At 36.4% G+C, this 19,295-nt stretch overlaps 1 protein-coding gene across 12 annotated transcripts in view; it reads right to left on the reverse strand.

The window, feature by feature from the left end:
* PPP1R9A (protein phosphatase 1 regulatory subunit 9A) overlaps positions 1 to 19,295 on the reverse strand; it is a 303,872-nt gene that overhangs the window by 56,910 nt on the left and 227,667 nt on the right. For all 12 annotated transcript variants that reach the window (XM_032874822.1, XM_032874813.1, XM_032874796.1 and 9 more), the window contains one exon: positions 9,426 to 9,581. In XM_032874822.1, coding sequence (XP_032730713.1) covers positions 9,426 to 9,581 — 156 coding nt within the window. The remainder of the gene's footprint in view (positions 1 to 9,425; positions 9,582 to 19,295) is intronic.

The following is a 19,295-nucleotide window of genomic DNA, read 5'->3' on the forward strand; positions in this document are numbered from 1 at the left end:
TTTTTGCCAATACCCAGGTGCTGTTAAAAATGAAGCTACATCATATTCCTTTATAATTTCTGCTCAAAGCTTTACATATAGTACCAATCTTTACATGATTGAGTGTTTTTCTCAGGGAACAGTTTATGCAAAATTAGCTGAAGTTGGGTGACTGAATAGTATAATAATCTAATCTGAATGGTACCACTAATTGCAGCATATATAGGCTTGGGTGAGCTACTCCAACAAGGCCACTCTCCAAGTAGGTATTCATAAACTAGTTATTAATGAGGTAGATGAAAATGGATGTAGGGTGAAAGCATGTAATTACAGTTTCTTTTTTAAAGAAGTATCTGTTTGCTGCTAAGTACACTATTTTAGATAAACTATTTTATAGCTTCTCTACATGTTAATGGAAATTTCCATAAAGATAACTTTATATTATCATCTAAGGCATTTATAACTTTCTCTAGATTATTTTTCATACATTTTCTATGACTTAAGCAAAGTAAAATAGCACAGTTTTTAGACTCCATTTTTCCCCTCAAGATCCTCATGACTACTGAGGAGGAGTGTGATGGGAAACACTAGACAACTGGTTTAAATATCTCCTGACCAGCAGTTTCTGATTCAGCCTCTTCCTTTTCCCCACTAAATTTCCAGTGAAATCACATTAAAAAAAAGGGGGGGGGGGAGAAAGAAAACTCACAAGTTCAAATGGACGCTAAACTGTAACTAGAATATGAAAGAGTCACAAAGTTGAATTAAGAAAAGCATCCAAGCTTCACTCCAAGGACAGAGAGATGGTCTGTCCATCCTCAATGACTGCTGAAGATCCCGTCTATCCAGTGAGAAAGCTGGGCAACCCTTACTGTCTTTCCCAGGGACTGTCCTCAGACCAGGTTCTCCAACTCTCTCAGGATTCCACATTCATTCAGAAAGCAACTACCAGAAGAGTAAAATAGTGCAGGGAGGTGGCTGAACAGTGGCACACCGCATTCTTTGAGTTCCAGACCCCAAAGTGGAGCAGTAAAGACAGGGGTGGTCCTAGTAAGGGTTTTGAGAGCAGGAGATCATCTCCCCACCCCCCCTTTAATTTAGAGAACTGAGTGGAAGATTTGGAAGTATTTCACCGAAGCACAGAGAACTGCACTAGATGATAGACTGCCAGAAAATAGCAACCAGACAGGAAACGAGGCACACAGATATGTCCTCCTGATGGGAGTCTAGATATGGGATACATAATTTAAGAAGTGGATGACAGCTGACTATACAAACAAGTTTTTGTCTCACTTCCAGATAAAGACAGGAGAAAAAGGCAAAACTGAGCCTATTACTAAATATTTCAAGGGACGGTAAAGAGAATATCAACTTGAAAACTCAAGTAAACTGAGAAAATGAGGTAGCCCATAAATAAAAATATTTTAAGGTAATTCTCTGGACTACCGAGATAGAAAGTGAAGGAGCACAAAGAATGGATAGAGAGTGAGGAAACTAAAAAAAGGGAATTAAGTGATGTTAGAGGTGCTAAAAAGCATAAATGAACTTGAAGTTAAAAGCATACTTAATGCTACAGAAAACTGAATCATTGATATGAGAGGACACATTTGAAAACAACCTCAGATAGAAAAATAGAAAAGAAAATATGAGCAAAATAATTAATACAGAAGACAAAGTGTTTCTAGAAAAGAAACAACAGAGATAAAAGTAACAGAAACTGAAGAAAATATTAAGTAAAACCAAACCAAAACACAAACATAAAACAAGGAAAGCAAATTGAAAGAAAAAAAAAACCTCAATGAAAGGAAGCCTACTTGAAGAAATTTTGATAAAAATGTAAAATACAAGACTAAAATAATACAAGTATCCAAATGCCAGGTTGGCATTACGCTTTAGTTTTTACAGTACGCACCTAGCTCAACAGAGAAGCCTACCCTACAACAGTGTCAGGAAAAAAAAAAAAAAACAATGAATCAAAATAATAAACCCAACTAATTATCATTCCTATGTCATGAAAATTAGATTTTCCCATTCTCAGTATAGGAAGCCCATGAAAGCTGTAACCTCCATAAGTACATAATACATTACTCAAGGATATACTCCGTGAAATGAGAAATTCTGGTGTAGAGAAAATACCAGGTGAAACTGAGTAAGCCAGAGTCTAACAATTTATTGCAAATAGTATTATAAAGCTAATTTGAAAATGTGACAATTAAATATTTAACAACAATCTTGTCTTAGAAACCAAGACTGTATCAAAAAGATTCAAATGGTACTGTTTTAGAACTCCACATGGTATCATTTTGTTCTTAATTTTGAAAATTATAGAAATAGAGAATAGTTTTTTAAAAACGTAGATAATCCTGACCAAAAATCAATCAACATAAAGGAATCATAAAGCATAAAATGAGGTGAGATATATTAAACTCTGAATAACTATAACAATAAACTTAAGTTGCTAAAGTTTTGGATATTTTCAAAATTTACAATAAAACAAAGTACTTCACTTAAATTTACATTATAAAAGCAGATACATACACAAGTTTACAAAAGTGTGTTTATCCAGCAACTACAAACAAAAGTAGCAGTCACATTATTACCATCAAACAAAGAATATTTTAAGATTAAGAAATCTTTAAGTTTTTATTTTATATGGTTTCAATGTAACATTAAAATAGATGATCAAAGCTACTAGGCCCAAAATATAATGAGGTGTAATTTTACTATATGGGTCTCAGTGTAGTAGGTTAAATAGGAAAAAAATGATAAGGATACAGAAAGTGGAAAGCACATGATATCACTTTTATCACAAATACCCATATTAATCTATGATAAAAGAACCACTTAAAAAAAAAACTTATAGACAATATTATCTGACCACAATGTAACAAAACATTAGATTAATAATAAGTTACAAATTAAAAACTGTTTCCTCAATTATTCAAGTCAAAGAGAAAATAAAAACATTTAAAAATGAAAAATAAAGACTATTTGTAAAATGATGACCGAATGAACACTGAAACTCAAAGATGTTGCCAAAGACTTAGCTAAACAGAGATTCATAGTTTTAAGTGCTTTCACGTTTAAACAATAAAGTATTACAGTAAACTAAGCATTTATTGCCGTAAGTTAGAAAAGAGAAATCAAACATTTTAAAGGATAATGGAATGACGGAATGAGTAAAAAAAAAAGATAAAATGACTGAATTGACCAGGGGCAAACAGCCAGTGCAGTACAACAACACATACTAATAAAAATTATTTACTGCCTTTCCTGAATGCAACTTTGGAGATGCAAAAAAAAAAAAAAAAAAAAAAAAAAGAGACAGAACATAGGTATTTCCAGATATGTTTGGGAAAAATGAGTATATGAAGCAGGCAAGTGTCTATAACCAGGAATGGGAGACCGCAATCTAATTAATCTTTCATCTTATACATGTGACTAGGTAAACCTGCATCTGGAGGTAAATCAGGGACAATCTATTCCATTCACCTTAAGTTTAGACATCCTGGCCACTACCTTTAAACTTTAGTGCCATGTGGTAAAGTAGGAGCACCAAAATGAGGTTTGTGAATTAACATCAGGACAGCACTGAAATCCCATTAGAGTCAGGAGAAGCATAGGGGAGTTGGAACTAGATATCTAACCCAAACCCTTGAAATTAAAAAAAAAAAAAATTGAAGAGGAGGGGAAAGGGAGACGAGACTATGCGATGGTTATTATTTTGTTAAATGGTAGATACAGCTATTGATCTGCATTCTATGTTCCTAGGAGAAAATAACCTAAGACTGAGTCAAAATTACTCACATGTAATCTCTAGAAGAAAAGAATGAAAATGTATAACTTTTAAGCAGCAGATGAGAATTTGGTGTATCTAATGGCAAATTGGTAAAAGATAAAAAAGAAACAAGAAGAAAGCACGAAAACTGTAAATACAAAATAAGGAAGCAATTCTAAGTTCTAATATTAAAGTGATTAAAGTAAATGTAAATGGGTTAAGCTCATGAATTAACTGACAAAGACTCGCCGAGTAGTTAGGAGTAAGATTTAAGAATAGGTTGGCGAAAGGAAATACATTTGAACAAAAGGCTATTACGGAAAACAAAGATGGAAAAAAATAGATGTTGTGAAGCAAACATGATGCAAGAGAAAGGCAGTGATGAAGTTTTATTATTAGAGAAAATAAAATTTGGGGTAAAATGCATCATAAGGGACAAGACAGCTAGTTGTTAAATAAATCACAAAGTCATAATAATCCTGAACATATATGCAGCTGATATCAAAGATTTAAAATATATGAAACCACAACTGATAGAATTATAGGAAGGAAAAAAATAACTGTAGTTTTTGATTTTAACATAGGCTTTTCAGAATTAATAGATCAAACAGACAAAAATCTACACGCTACAGAGAAGAAATATATAATTCTATTATTAATCATATTTACATAAATGAAAAGCATATAAATTTCATACCTAAGCACAAAATGTATGCAAAAATTCTGCATGCATGAGGACTAGTCAAACAAAATTATTTATTAATTAAGTTACAAAAGAAGTCTTAAAAATTCTAAAAAGCTATCACATGGAATATATTTTCTGACCAGAATGTGATAAAATTGAAATCTGGTAACAAAAGGATAACAAAATAAGCTACATATATCTGGAAAGTAAAATATATCACTAAAACATTCTTGTATTAAAGAGAAAATCTTGGAGCACCTGGGTGCCTCAGTCAGTTTAGCGTCTGCCTTTGGCTCAGGTCATGATCTCGGAGTCCTGGGACTGAGCCCAGGGTCAGGCTCCCTGCTCAGCAGGGATTCTGCTACTCTCTCTCTCTCTCTCTGCCCCTCACCCCTGCTCATTCTCTCTCGTTGTCTCTCTCTCAAATAAATAAATCAAATCTTAAAAAAAAAAAAAGAGGAAATCCCAAGAGAAATTATATTTAAAGGACAATGGCATTCTAAATGTAAAAAATTGTTAACATGTAGTTAAAAATCAATATTTAGAAAAAGCATAGTTTTCAATATATTTATCAGAATGCAGGAATTATAAAAAATAAATGTACTAACTGCAATTAATCAATACTGAAACAAGAAAGGAGGAAAAAATTAAGATATTGGTAGGAAATATTAAATATTTTTTAATTAAAAAATTAGGAATGTAAAGGTTGACAGACAAAAATTGTGGAAAAATAACTAAGAAAAAATATTCAAATAAAGAATGAAACAAGAATAACTAATTATAGATAGCAAAGATTTCAGTATTTTAAAAGCATATTATAAAAATGATAGAAAATATGAATGCTTAGAGGAAACATATAACTTTCTTGAGAAATGCAAAACACCAAAACTGGCCCAAGAAAAACCTGAACACTTGGAGAGAGTAATAGCTTTATAAAAGGTTTTTAAAATCTTCCTCCACAAAGGCACAGATGGTTTTACAGCTGAGTAATAATAAACTTCTAGGGAACAGAAATTTCTATTTTATGCAAGTCATTAAGTCTCTCTTAAAGTCATTTCTGAAAATAGAAAAATAGAGAAAACTTCTTAACTTATAGTGAAGTTAATACAACCTTTGTGGCAGCTTTTGATTAATCCACTCTAGTGAGATGTTCTGTTACTTATAGGAGGGATGCTTGTGTAACTAATAGAAAAAAAGACTTGAATTAAACAGATACATTCCATAAACTTGGATTAAAAGAGTCACTGTGATAAAAATGCCAGCTCTCTGCAAGTTAATTTAGTAGTTTAATGTAATTACAATAAAAATGCAAAGAAGTTTTTCCAAGGGAATGAATAAAGTGATTCAAATGTTTTCTTGAATAGGTTGAACACTATAGGAATTTTTGAAGAGTTAAATGAATCTGATTTATTCTGTCAATGTTTCATGTATATTCTAACAGCATTGCATCAAAGAACGAGAAAACAGAACAGAATATAAAGGCTAAAAGCAGTCCAGAGTGGAAAGGCACCAGTTCTGTAGATAATAATGCTGGCCTTCCAAGCAGAGGGAAATACAGAAATGAGCATTTAATAAAAGTGCTATCTTGTCAACTCCTTGGAGAAATTAAATTAGGCAGCTGTCTTGAATTATACAACAATTTCCAGTATGCTTTATGATATTCGTTCGCCAAATATTTAACCACTGACCATATGTCAAGAACTATGAGAAAACAAGATACAAGTGTGAGCCAAAACAGAGGACCTGAGAGCCTGGTAGGAAGATAGGTAATAGGCCAAAAGGAGGGCTGACTGAGATAATCTCGTCCAATGTACTTTTCTCAAAGAGCGCAACATGTACTGGTTTGACATAATGCAATTAAGAGAACACTCACTAATAGGAGACACTGTACAGAGTCTGACACACGTGACTCTCCATCTCCACCCCACATTTTGTGCATCATCTTGTGAAAAATATTTAGTGCTGTAAGTATTGGGGCATTTATGCTAACCATAGAAAGAAAGTTAAAACTGATAGTGGAAGTATACAAGATACAAATCCTCAGTGACAATCTCCTGAAGAAATAAATATGTAAATATGTTAAATATATAACAAAAGAGATGACAAGAATTAGAAGTGAAATAATGTGGTATTTGCTTGATATTGAGGTGAGGACGAACCTCCAACTCTTAAAAACCAAAGTTAAAAGAAAATTACAGATTTGGTTACTCAAGCTAAAAATAAATCAGCTCTGTTAGATATACAATGGGTCCAGATCGTGCAGGGGCCTACAGCAAAGTCAGCCATCATTTTCTGTAAAAAGCCAGATAGCAAATAATTTAGGATTTGCAGGTCACATGGTCTTCATGCAACTACTTGACTTGGCTATTACTGGAGCATGAAAGCAGCCACAAACAATAAACAAGCAGATGTCTGTGGCGATGTCGAATACACCTTTATTACAACCAAAGGCATTGGGCTAGATTTGGCCAACAGGTCACAGTTTGCCAACCTCTAGGTCTAGACCCCACAATTGTCTACACAGTGTGTACACCTCAAACAGTATTTACAGAGTGCAGAGTCCTTAGCTCAATTCAGAAAATGGAGGATATAACCATATACTGTTTCTGCTTTTTATCCTCTTTAGCTTCCATAAAAGAATGTGGGCTCCACTTCCAGCTCAATTATCTGTCAAAAGGTAGGGCCATATCCATCTGGCTGTAATACAGGCTGTTGCCCGGATATACTGCTTTGACCTCACGGCCTCAAAGCTGGACTGAGAGTTACAACATTTGAGGAAGACTTTTTTAAAGAACAAGTCGTCCATCTATTCTTCTAGATAATCTGTATTCATGGGCCAAATCAGAGCTGCAGAGAAAAAGGTCCCTAGATTGCCTCTTCCTTGCACTCACTCACTTCCAGTAGAATTTTCTTTTTTGGCACCGCTCTTTGGTTTGAAGATACCAGTTAATGCAGAAAACCTTTGCAAGAACTAGCCCTAAGATAAGCACTGCCACTCCTACTGTAAGTGAATTCTGAGTTTTGCGATCATTATAGAACTTGTGCTTCCTTTGTCTCCAAGTGTTTGTATCTGATTCAGAACTAGGAATAGTCATAAATCATCTGGAAAACCCATGTATTTTGCCTCAAGAATTCTGTGAACTATACAAATGGAAATGGTTCAACCCGACAATTAATAACAGGTGGGAGAGAAATGGGCACTCGGAACATTGAGTGGCATAAATAAATTTCTCTATCACCAAGAAAAGCCATTCTGGTGGCAACTTGGCATTAAGTATCACAAGTCCCCCAAATACTCATATTCTTTGATCTAACAATTCCACGGTGAGAAATTATCCCAAGGATAAGTATACACATATCAGTTACAGTGTAACTGTAACTTAAGAATAATAATTTTTTAAGACCTGGAAACAATGGAAATGTTCTAAGACAAAAAATTAAGTAGATCAATGATAAGAGATCTCTATAGTAAATAAACATCATTTGCAGAAGAACATTTGATGACATGAGAAAATCCTATTAATTCATTTATACAGGTATCAAGAGTAGAAATTTAACCCAGCATGTATTGTATAATCCCAAATACCACAAAATTAGGCTCCTGAATGAGATTTTTGGCATTTATACAAATGTGCATTTTCCAAAATTCTATAATAAACCTGTTTTTTTTAAATAAAAATTTACACTTAAAAGTACATTCACTTTGATACTAGTCTTACAAGTATAAATTTATCATAAGGAATTAAAAAGGCAAGTCAAGGCACGTCAATATTAAGGTATGGTAGGTATAAGATCAGAGCATATAAAACTGAACTATTTACGGTACATCAAAATTAGAAATTATAAATGAAAATAAATTAGAAATCAGAAATAAAGTTAGAAATTACACATTCACAAGGATCAACCTCATTTTTCACATATAGGAGAACTTTTTCTTCCAAATGGTCAAGTCCCTAACAGGCTCGAAACCACAGAGCTTTAGTGCCTCGGGGTTATTGTGGGGCCGGGGTGGGGGGTGCGCTAAATAATGACACACTTGCCTTGACAATGAGGATGTTTCCTAAAACAAGGAAGAGTAAACTGTTTGGGGACCCATTCATCAGTTTTTCTGTTTTACATGCTGGAGTTCTGAGCAGTTAATCTAGAAGACGAATGTATGTGTTATCTGCACCTATCTGCCCTTTGGGGATCCTTACTTGGCCCTTTTCTGATAGTTGCTGCCTTGGGAGACTGACCTCTTCACACTCCTCCTGGGTTTGGCTGATCGATAGGAAGCATTCAGAGGAGGAGAGAAGGGGCTGAGTGTCTATCACCCTTGTCTCCAAATGTCGTTTTTAGCAGTGGCTAGATCTTATAAAGATGCCCTTGTTTGGGAGGAGTGGGAGAGGAGAGGGACGAATCTCTGTTCCTCTTTACCCATCAAGGCCTTCTTTCAGTTGGAAGTTGGAACAACTTCCTGCTGTTACCAGTCCCTGTGCACCTCACTATCCCTGGGGGAGTTCTAGTGACTCTGCTCAAATTTCATTCATTAAACTTTAATTTCTTCAATTAAACTACTTAGGTATGTCATTTGATTCCTTTTGGGATCTTGTCTATTTTAGGAAAAGAAAAAAAAAAACCTTTCTAAGAAATTACTGCTTTAGAGGAAAGATTATCGTCAGGTCCCCCAAATTCTGTAATACTGAAAAAATAAAACCTGAACTTACCACGGAAACTGCACATTTAAGCTACTGCTTGAAAATATGGAAGAACAGACCAGTCATAAGCTATCACTACACAAATAACAAGCATTTAAAAATTAATGGTTATGGAATGAGATCTACTTAAATTTTACCTTGAAATTCAATGAAATTCAACACAATCTGTTATCCAAAGGCTTTCTTTTGAAAGCTGATTCTTCTCAATACATTTTTCAAACCAAAATATAGATGTAATGATGAAATGGAAAGGTATAGAAAAATATTTTGCAGATCAGCAACTTACCTCTTTGAACTTGTGACTGAGCTTGCTTGTGTCCAGGTCTGATGGGGAAAACATATCCTCATTTTCAGGCAGCTCAAAGACTTCAATGGCCATGTCACCGCCAGGAAGAACAGGTCCTACTTCATCCTCCTCTTCATCTGTGGCATATTCTCCTGTCTGAAAGGAAGGGGATTTCAGAGATCCAGCTGTCCTTAGCCCAGGGAGAAGTAGGTTATTTGAAAATATTTTATGAAAGAGAAATAAAATATGTCACCAAATGGTGAAGTGTAAGTAGGCTTTTAAGTCAAGCATGCTTCATGCAGCCAATGTTATAAACAAATGTTAGTTCAAAGATCCAAAGTGACATGTCTGTGCCATATGTGAGTGCCTTCCTAAAAATCTAATAGCATCAGCAGCATCTTTAGTATAGCAACAAAAGTTGTCTTCCATCTAAGTATGTGATGGTTTTGCAAAATAAAATTATACTGCTAGGGGAAATAAGTAATTCCTGTAAATCCCCACCACTGTGTGAATAAGTCACCCAATATTGAGAGCAGGGAAGAAGGAAGGGGAGATCAAAAGATTCGCAGAGCTGGAAGGGACCTTAATTCAAGCCTTATGAAGGTTTAGCAGATGGATTCTCCTAAGCTTCAGAGTTCAATCAGCTCTGTTTTCTTTGCTAACTAATGTGTTGGTTATCCAGTGACCTAAAGGACAACCAGAGACTGCTAACTTACAGCCCGCAGAGGTGTACTGCTTTGCCTGCACAGCATTCTGATAAATCCTAGTATTTTGTTGATGTTAAATAAAAAATTCACATGAGATTCCAGATCCCCAGTTTTTCTTCCGAAAGCTAAAGATCTGGTATTATGGGTATGTTGTGACGTGAAAACAACGGGCTAGTCAGCAGTGGTTGCCCCTTTGGGATGGGTCACACACCTTCAAATACACCAGAACTTTCCTAACTCCACACTGTTGTACGCTGTTAGCTTCACTTCTTCATGGTACCTACATGCCCCTGCAGCTCCATGAGTTTGTGGCCCCTGGAATCAATGTTCCTCCATACCACTAACTTCCTTAACCATATTAGAAAGTAGTCCTGTCCTGGCAGCACCAAGCTATGAGGCTCTAATTTAAAATAACTGTTGGAAATCTACACCTTATGACATAATTTAAAGACAAATCATGGATTCACATGGTCAAAAAACAAAGTTCATTTAATGTGTCCCTGTTGTGTCAGGTGGTATTATGGATAATATATAAAACAGACAGGAAATCATATTGCCTTTAAAAACACTTTCATAACGTGTGTGGACTGATCTATTCCTTTGATTAAATAGGCTCAGCATCTGATTGCTGGTTTGTTTTTTTGTTTCTTTTGGTTCTATACTATATTCTTCTTGCTAGAGCTGAAATTCTATTTCTTTCACTGCTTTGCACATGAAGAAAATCTGGTCGTTAACCTCAATGTCATAATTCCTAATGTCTGAAAGACCATTATTAAATTGCCATTCTGATTGCTCCTTTTCAAGTAAAATAATTCTGGTTTCCTCCTAGGTCTCATTCTCTGTCATCATCCTTGTGCCTCTGCTCAGACTTCTCTCCAAATTCTCTACACTTGTTTAAAAGGATGGAGCCCAGAAGTAGGCACAACTTCCAGTAAGGAATCTGAGGGTCGTTGACCCGGATGAAGGAACTGCCTCGGCATCTTTCAGACACTACTTCCTCATGTGAAGGCTAGTATCATGAAGACCTTGACTTTAGTGGCATTTGTGCTTAGCAGCAAGCTCAGTGTATCTCGGGGGTGAAAGAACCCCTCAGAAACCAGTCAGAAAACATGCAGACTCGAAACTCCATTCCAAGTGCCTCTGGCACTGACAGGAGAAGGTAGCTGAGTGGTAGGGGCCGCTGATTCTAGGCAGCTCCTACTTATTGGGATGATTAGATCCTATAAATCTTAGAAGAACCCTAATTCCAGATTTGGTATTACTTTTTGTGATATTCTGTAAATTAACTCATCTCCTATTTATATGTATGTTTAGAACCAATAGGTACTTTGCAAGTCCCAGGGCCATTAATTAATAGAAATGTAGTAAGGTTGGTAAGGACACAATCTCGATACCTTGCTAAAACTTCTGGTTTAGAGATATTAGACTGGGTGCTTGTTTTTAATCCGAATTACAACCAGCAGCAAAGCCATACCTTTATTATAAAGGTCTAAACCAGGTAGATTAAATTCACTTCCACATCATCAATTTGATGAATTTTCTGAATGACTCCATAAAATCTGAAGCTAAATTTAAAGTCTGATGACACTGTGGCACATTTTAAACATAAAATTTGATTTCCCTTTGCCGGTTTGAAAATAATTCTTCACTATGTGTAAGGGAAGGAATATAAACATGTGCCCAGAATGGGGCCTGACATATAGGATCTCAACAAATATTTTTAAAAGGATATATCCAAGAATGCCTATTACACTTGCTACTTGGTAATATCTATAACCTCCTAGGGAGGTTTTCAATGACATATGTTTTTTTAAAAAATGAACTGTAAAGGCATTTGTTAGGAAGACAGTATTCTGTCACTTTTATTTTTTAACACTTCTTACAGTGAGTAACAGGATTAGGGCATATACAAATATGTACAATATATGCAATTCTTATCTCTAAGTATAGTTCTGGCTTTGTCATCCATTTTAGTCTTCAAAATTACGTTCATAAATGTAAGTTATTAAGAAGTCTTCCTCTTGATTCATTTTTTTACTTTATCAATCCCTATCCTCAATATCCAAATTATCTGCAATTCTGTGAAATTCTTTCTTATCTTTCATTTCATCTTCCTACCTAATGATGCCTTCTCTTTCTAATTAGTTTTTAGAAGCATACTAAGGTCAAGATAACGTCTTTTAGTGTCTGGATTCTACTTATTACTTATTAGAGGTTCTGGATAGGGTGTTTAAAAACTACCATGCCAGGTCGTCTGAGTGGTGTATTTGGTTAAGTGTTTGAGCCTTGGTTTCAGCTCAGGTTGTGATCTCAATGTCCGTTCCAGGGTTCTGGGACTGAGTCCTGCATGGGGCTCTGCACTCAGCAAGGAGTCTACATGAGATTTTCTCTCCCTCCCCACCCGTTTCTCCCCCTCCTGCGCACTCTCTTTCTCTCTAATAAATAAATAAACATCTAAGAAAAATAAAATAAAAACCATCATGCCCAGTGGAATTTAAAAAACAGAACAAATGAGCAAGGGGAAAAAAAAAGAAAGAGAGAGAGAGAGAGGCAAACCAAGAAATTGACTCTTAACTTTATTTAATAGAGAACAAAGCACTGGTTACCAGTGGGGAGTTGGTTAGGGAATGGGGTAAACAGGGGATGGAGACTAAGAATTGTACTTGGTGTGATGAGCACTGGGTGTTGTATGGAAGTGTTGAGTCACTCTATTGTACACCCAAATTAATATGATACTATATGTTAACTAACTGGAATTTAAATAAAAACTTAAAAAAAAAAACTTAAAAAATCTCTCTTGCTGATCATTTACCACTCCTAACATAAATAGCCTTTATAATAAAGGAAGCATTTACTATAGGACCTCATAAACATCTAGAAGTTAAAAAGTTACATTTAGTAGATTAAGAATAATGTGTTCTTTTGATTGTTCTATCTTTAATGAAAATGGACATCATTTTTATGGTTAATCTGAAAGTAAATTACATGGAGTGATAGGGTAGTAGAATTTCATAGACCTCAACATTAGATTGGACTGAATCTGATGTTTACAGAGGAAGATGGAAAATATTGCATCAAAAAAAAAAAAATGCCACAACAAAGTGTTTCCACTGGTATCCATCTTCTTCTCTTTTATTTCTGGCCAGATTCAGTATCTTTCAAGTAAACAGAGACTCTTGAATTTTGTCCCAACCTGAAAATCCATTTTAAAGGAAGGGAGAATAGTTCTTATTATAAGAATTGACAGAGATAGTAAGGGTTCCTTGTTCACAACTCATCTACCTTCTTGATTAATATCTTACACCTTTTTATTGCTTTCCCAAGGGTGCAAAAAAATGAATAGCGATTCCTTTGTAACTTACTATGTGCCCAACGTTACATTCTGCAAAGACTGTATGATGTAGGTATTACTATGCCATTGTAATTAGAGGAAACTGAGACTCAAGGGACTCTACCCAATGTCAGGCAAATAGTTATGTTGTCGAAGGTAACATATTCCAAAGCCCATGTCCTTTCTTCTATACTACGCTGCATGTAGTCTACAGAAAGTAAAGTTTTAGAAGATAAAAGATGGGAATACATTCCTTTCATATTTCCCTAGCCAAAAATGTTGGTGAGTAATCCTGTTGTGCTGAAATTCACCTTCCGTATCTTCAAGCGTTTTCATTCAATTCACTCTGAAGACTTCCACCTGTCTCTAGAGACTTCCTCTTCTTTTCTCTCATAACGGGCTCACCCTGGGCAAGTACACAGAAGTCTCCTTCAAAAGGTTTGGCTTACCGGCCTGCTGACTTACGTTTCATGCCCTCTTTCTTATATAAACCAGAATCACAGCATACAACCTATAGAATTACTGCCGGGTGTTAAAATGGATGGAAAAGATACTTGCAAGGAAAATGAATGCAAAATTCCTCTAGATGTGTATGGTCTGTCTCTTTTATGTTTCCTTCTCATACCTAATTTTCCTGAGCTACCAATCTATATTGACTCTTCCCAGAACATTTCATCTCATTTTCATGGACACAACTTCCTTTATACTCATATGACATTGGAGCACTTAGTATTTTAATAAAACACGTAATTACAAGAATAATAAGTACAGCTGACAGGTTCTGCCTCTTAGTAAATCTCTTAACTTTTGACTGGTGGGAACAAACGCATGAGACATTCTTGAGATTTGAGCACTCAGGAAAGCTGCAGATCTCAGTTTAGGCTTTAGAGAAGGAAGGGACATTATCTGTTATACTGGTGAGCTGCTTAAGTGGAGGCCAACTAAACAATCTTGATTTTGAAGTCACGTAGCCCTGGATTCAAAACCTAGCTCTAAGATGTGAGCAAAGTTGGCTTTCAGATCTAAGTTTCAAAGTCCTCGTCTATAAACTGAGAACAAAAATACTCCCTTAGGATATATTACAAGGTTGTCATGAGATTAAGTTAGGGGTGTCTCTAGGCACCAAGGAATGGCACATGGTAGGCGCCCCAGACAAGCCATTGCTGCTGCCACTGGTCGTGTTGCTAATCCTACAACACAGCAACATAAGCTACAGCTTCTTGAAATCGGAGTCTTGTAACCAGACATTCGCAAAGTTTTGGTCTCATAAATGTAACGTCCTGGAAGACCCTGCCACATGAACCTTTTATGAGCAAATCGGTCATTTCTGAAGTAAAATTTTTCTTTTCCCTAAATCCATTCCTCTTCTTATATTCCCAGTTTTGGTAGGAGGCATCAGCTTCTACCCAGAACCAAGATAACTTCCGGGCCTCTGTTGTCTCCACTTACTGGCCCTGCCCCTCCTGTCCCAGGCATCCAAGATAAAGATCCATCTACTCAGCTCATCCCATGAAGCCACAGCCTGAAGATTCTTCTAATCCACTCCTTTATGCTTCTACAATCTCTTCATGCCACTCCTAAAACTTGGCTGCTTTTACATCTGCCCTCTATCAACCACTTTCAACTATAAGCTCCTTGTAAGCACTAGGTATGATTTATTCCTGAAATCCCAGTGTGGCTAGCACACTGCTTGGCATATAGTAGGCACTAAACAAATGTTTGCTGAATAAATTAATGCAGTTTCAGCCACATCTGCACAGCACAGCAGAGCCCTGATTTTCCTGTTAATTCTCAGCTTTCAAGTAAGAAATATAGTGAGGCACAGCTGCAGCTGGGGCCTAAATGACCCTTTTGGGGATTTTCTCTTGTTGTTAGGTTCAACCATTAGCAGTAATTTTTGCTGTAGCAATGTTTGCTCTGGTAAATTCCGGGAAACTAAATGGTGCTAATCAAAAAAATAGCCTTGATTATGCAGTTTTTGTTGGAATTTGTTTACTGGATTTGAATTTGGTTATATATATTTTCAGACTCTGTTCTGTTGGAGAATAGAAGAGAGTTGCTTTTTCTCTGGAGGAGAAAGACCTCAAACTAACACTTTAATGTTTAAAATTCCTAAATCTGTGCCAGCCATCCAGATGGCTTTCAGCAAAAGCATCCCCTTCCCTGCAAAGCCATTTCTCTTTCCATCTTCTGTCAGTTGACTTCTCTGTGTCCTAGTTTTGTAATGTTAGGCCACTCAGTCTCTTTGCTCATCTTTATAATGGGAATAACAGCATCTTCTTCATAAGGTTGTTGGAAGAATTTCCGGTAGTAGTATCTTCAAAGTATTAATGATGGTGCTTAGAATATGCTAAAAGGCCAGAGACTTTAAGACTGTGATAATTTTCACTACCCCTGGTTTCACCAGAACAATGCGGACAACAACAACAACAAAGCATGGGTTTTTGGGGTGGAGAGACCAGGGCCCCAAAAGAGAAAAAACAATTTCACAGTTGCATGAGAGCCGCCGGCAAGTCATTTAGCATGCATCTTCCGTGCTCTTCTCTTCTATAAAATCACCCCAAAGATACTAATCTCATAGTGCATTGAGAGGATTCAAAGAGATAAAGTATGTAAAACATCCACCATGATGCCTGGGCCAAGACAGATACTCCTTTCTCCTCTCATTTCTCAAGCCATTCAAAATTTTCTTGCCAATCTTTTTGCTCAGCATGTTTTCTGATTTTTCACTTCATTCTACGATCTCGCTACTAAAGCAAGAAGCATCTATTGTCTATATTTAGGTTACGGATATGGCCCTCCATGTTCCTTTTGTCAAGCACTCAGCTCCTCAGATAATTGATAATACCTCTGGCAAATTATCTCTCCTAAAATATGATTAGATAGATTGAAGATTTGCCTATAAATTTTTTTTGTAACAATTCAAACTCATCTTTTCCCTTCTTAAAAGTTTCTAGCAATTGCGGTAGACAGTTTATAAGTTGGCATTTGATTTTACAGTATTTTAATACCTTCTTTGGGTTTTTTCCCCCTACCCCTTCCTTTTAGAAAGCATAGTCCTGAAAAGCAGGAACTCCATTTTCCACCACAGTAGGCAGGCTCTAAAATAACCCTTAATGATCCTTCTTTCTGGCTAATCATGCTCTTCTTTAATCCATTCCCCATTGAATGTGGGCTGGACCTAATGACTCACTTCTAACTGCCAGAATACAACAAAAGTGATGGGATGTCCCTTCTGAAATTAGTTTAGAAGACTATGCCTTGCATCTCTTTTGTCCTCTTGCCCTTGAGAAACAATCTGCCAGATTGTGCGTGGCCTTGTGGAGACACCTACATCATGAGGAACTGATGTTTCTGGCCAACAGCCAGCAAGGACCTGAGGCATCCCAAAAGTCACATGAGGGAGTTTGGGAGTGGATCTTCCTTTCTGTCCTGCCAACAGCTGCAAGTGAGCCTGGAAGCAGATCTTCCCCACGTAGAGCGTTCAGATGACTGCAGCTCTGGCTGACACCTTATTCACAGCCATGGAACAGATCTTGAGTCAGAGGCATCCAGTTAAATGGACCCACAGATACTATAATGTAGGAATATTTCTCATTTTAAGTTGTTAAGTTGTGGTGGTAATTTGCTATACCATAATAGAAAGGCGGTATTGCCATAGCAAACCCAGAAAAACGAGGAAGTGGCTTTGGAAATAGGCAGTGAAGGAAGGCTGGGAGGATTCTGAAGAGTATGTTAGAGCACGCCTGAATTGCCTTGAACACCCTGTAAGTGGAAATCTGGGGCGGGGGGCAGGTAGTTCTTGCACAGTGGCAGGAAGCTTAGCAACATTATCACCTTCTGTAAGGAGAAAGCTGGAAAGCTCCCTAGTGAATGGAGTGATCTCACTAAGTAGATTTCCAAACAAGTGTTGAAGGTGCTGCTGGATTTCTTCATGCTGCTTATTATGGTAAAATGTGACCAAAGAGAGAAATTGAGAGGACCATTAAACAGAAGGGAACCAAGACTTGATGGTTTTGAACATCTTGATTCTAAAAATAAGAAATAGTTTCCAAACAAAGTTCAAAGGCAGGGTAGTGCCAGGAGAACACGGTCTAAAAGTGAAGCAGAACTTAGATATGGAGATGCCTCAAAAAATTAAAAATAGAAATTCTATTACTAGGTATTTACCTGAAGAATAAGAAAACATGAATTCAAAGGGATATATGCACAATGGAATATTACCCATTCATTAAAAAGAATGAAATCTTGCCATCTGTGAGAAAATGAAGGGACCTAGAGAGTATTATGCCAAGTGAAATCAGTCAGAGAAAGACAAATACCATATGATGTCACTTATATGTGAAATCCAAGAAATAAAACTAATGAACAAACAACAAGCAGAAACAGACCTGTAAATACAAATAATAAACTGATGACTGCGCGAGGGGAGGGAGGTAGAGAGATGGGCAAGATCGGTAAACAGGAGTAGGAAATACAGGCTTCTAGTTACAGAATGAATAAATCATGGGAATAAAAGGAACAGCATAAGGAATTGAGTCAGTGGTACTGTAATAGCATTGGTCTGGTGGTAGATGGTGGCGACACTTGTGGTGAGCACAGCAGTATGTATTAAATCATCAAATCACTATGCTGTACACCTGAAACTAAGTCAACACAGTGTGTTGACTATGCTTAAATGAAAAGAAAAAGAAAGAGATCTGAAGAATAGCAGTTACATTGTACTATAATCTATAATACTCAATTATTGAGGTAATTTTCAACCACAATTTCTTAAATTTTACTTTCTAGGAATATCTGAATCTTATCCACCTCAAACTGTATAAATCCTTTCCCTTTCCAGCTGTTCTACTATACTGAATTTATTGGTGAGTACTCAAATATCAAATATTTTTTAAAAGATAGTTTTATTTTCTTTCTTTCTTTGAAGAAAGTCTCTTAAAATAGTTGTGTCTAATTATAATTGCATTGATTGAAAAACATGAACTATAAACCACACCCCTCCAAAAAAAGTATTCTGAACTGAGGGAACTCATATATATTTTTTTAATAATGTGCAGTAAGCAAGTCTGTCATCTGCCCTAAAGAGAGACACTCTATTTTCCAACACTGTTCACCCTACACACATCATTGAAAAGGTAATCTGAAAGAAAGGCCATGAGTGTCTCTGCTTACCAGACACACAGAGAAGTCAGAGACCCATACAGGAATCATCTCCCAATTGATAGCTACCCTTGTTTCTACATCATTTTGGCTTCTGGTGAATTTTTCCATTATTAGGATTTTTCCTCAGCTACACTGATCAGTATGACCACAGTGGCTAGCACCAAATCCAGTCTATTTCATATCATTAAGACTATTATTAAATGAAGTCCAAGCAACAGAATGAGTTCAGCTTGTAGTAACTGAGATCAACCATGATGTGTTTAAATAAGCTGTGGTTTCTCCTTTTTCTGGGATTCTATATTGTTCCTGCTGGCCCACCTAGAAGAAAACAGCACACCTGTTTTCTCTCTTGTCCTACTATTACTGTTCTACATTGGCAATCCCTAAATGTGAGGATCTCCACTGGCACTAATGGGACAGAGAAGGGCAGGTGTATAACACATCGATTCCATTACACATAGAGCAGTGGAAGTCACAACAGTATTACATCTGCCCAAAGGGTTTCGTCCAAAAGACCATTTTGCTTCCCTTCCCACTGTGAACACTGCCCAAACCACATCAGTTGAATTTGGGCATGCTTCCTCACTATGGGACCAGGTAAGATGGTGATCTGTGAGCCAGTATCCACACAACCATGAATTTGGGTGCCTCTCCTCCCAAAGTTCC

This window comes from Lontra canadensis, unplaced genomic scaffold, assembly GCF_010015895.1.
Source record: "Lontra canadensis isolate GAN:19392208 unplaced genomic scaffold, GSC_riverotter_1.0 scaffold2, whole genome shotgun sequence".
Taxonomy (NCBI): domain Eukaryota; kingdom Metazoa; phylum Chordata; class Mammalia; order Carnivora; family Mustelidae; genus Lontra; species Lontra canadensis.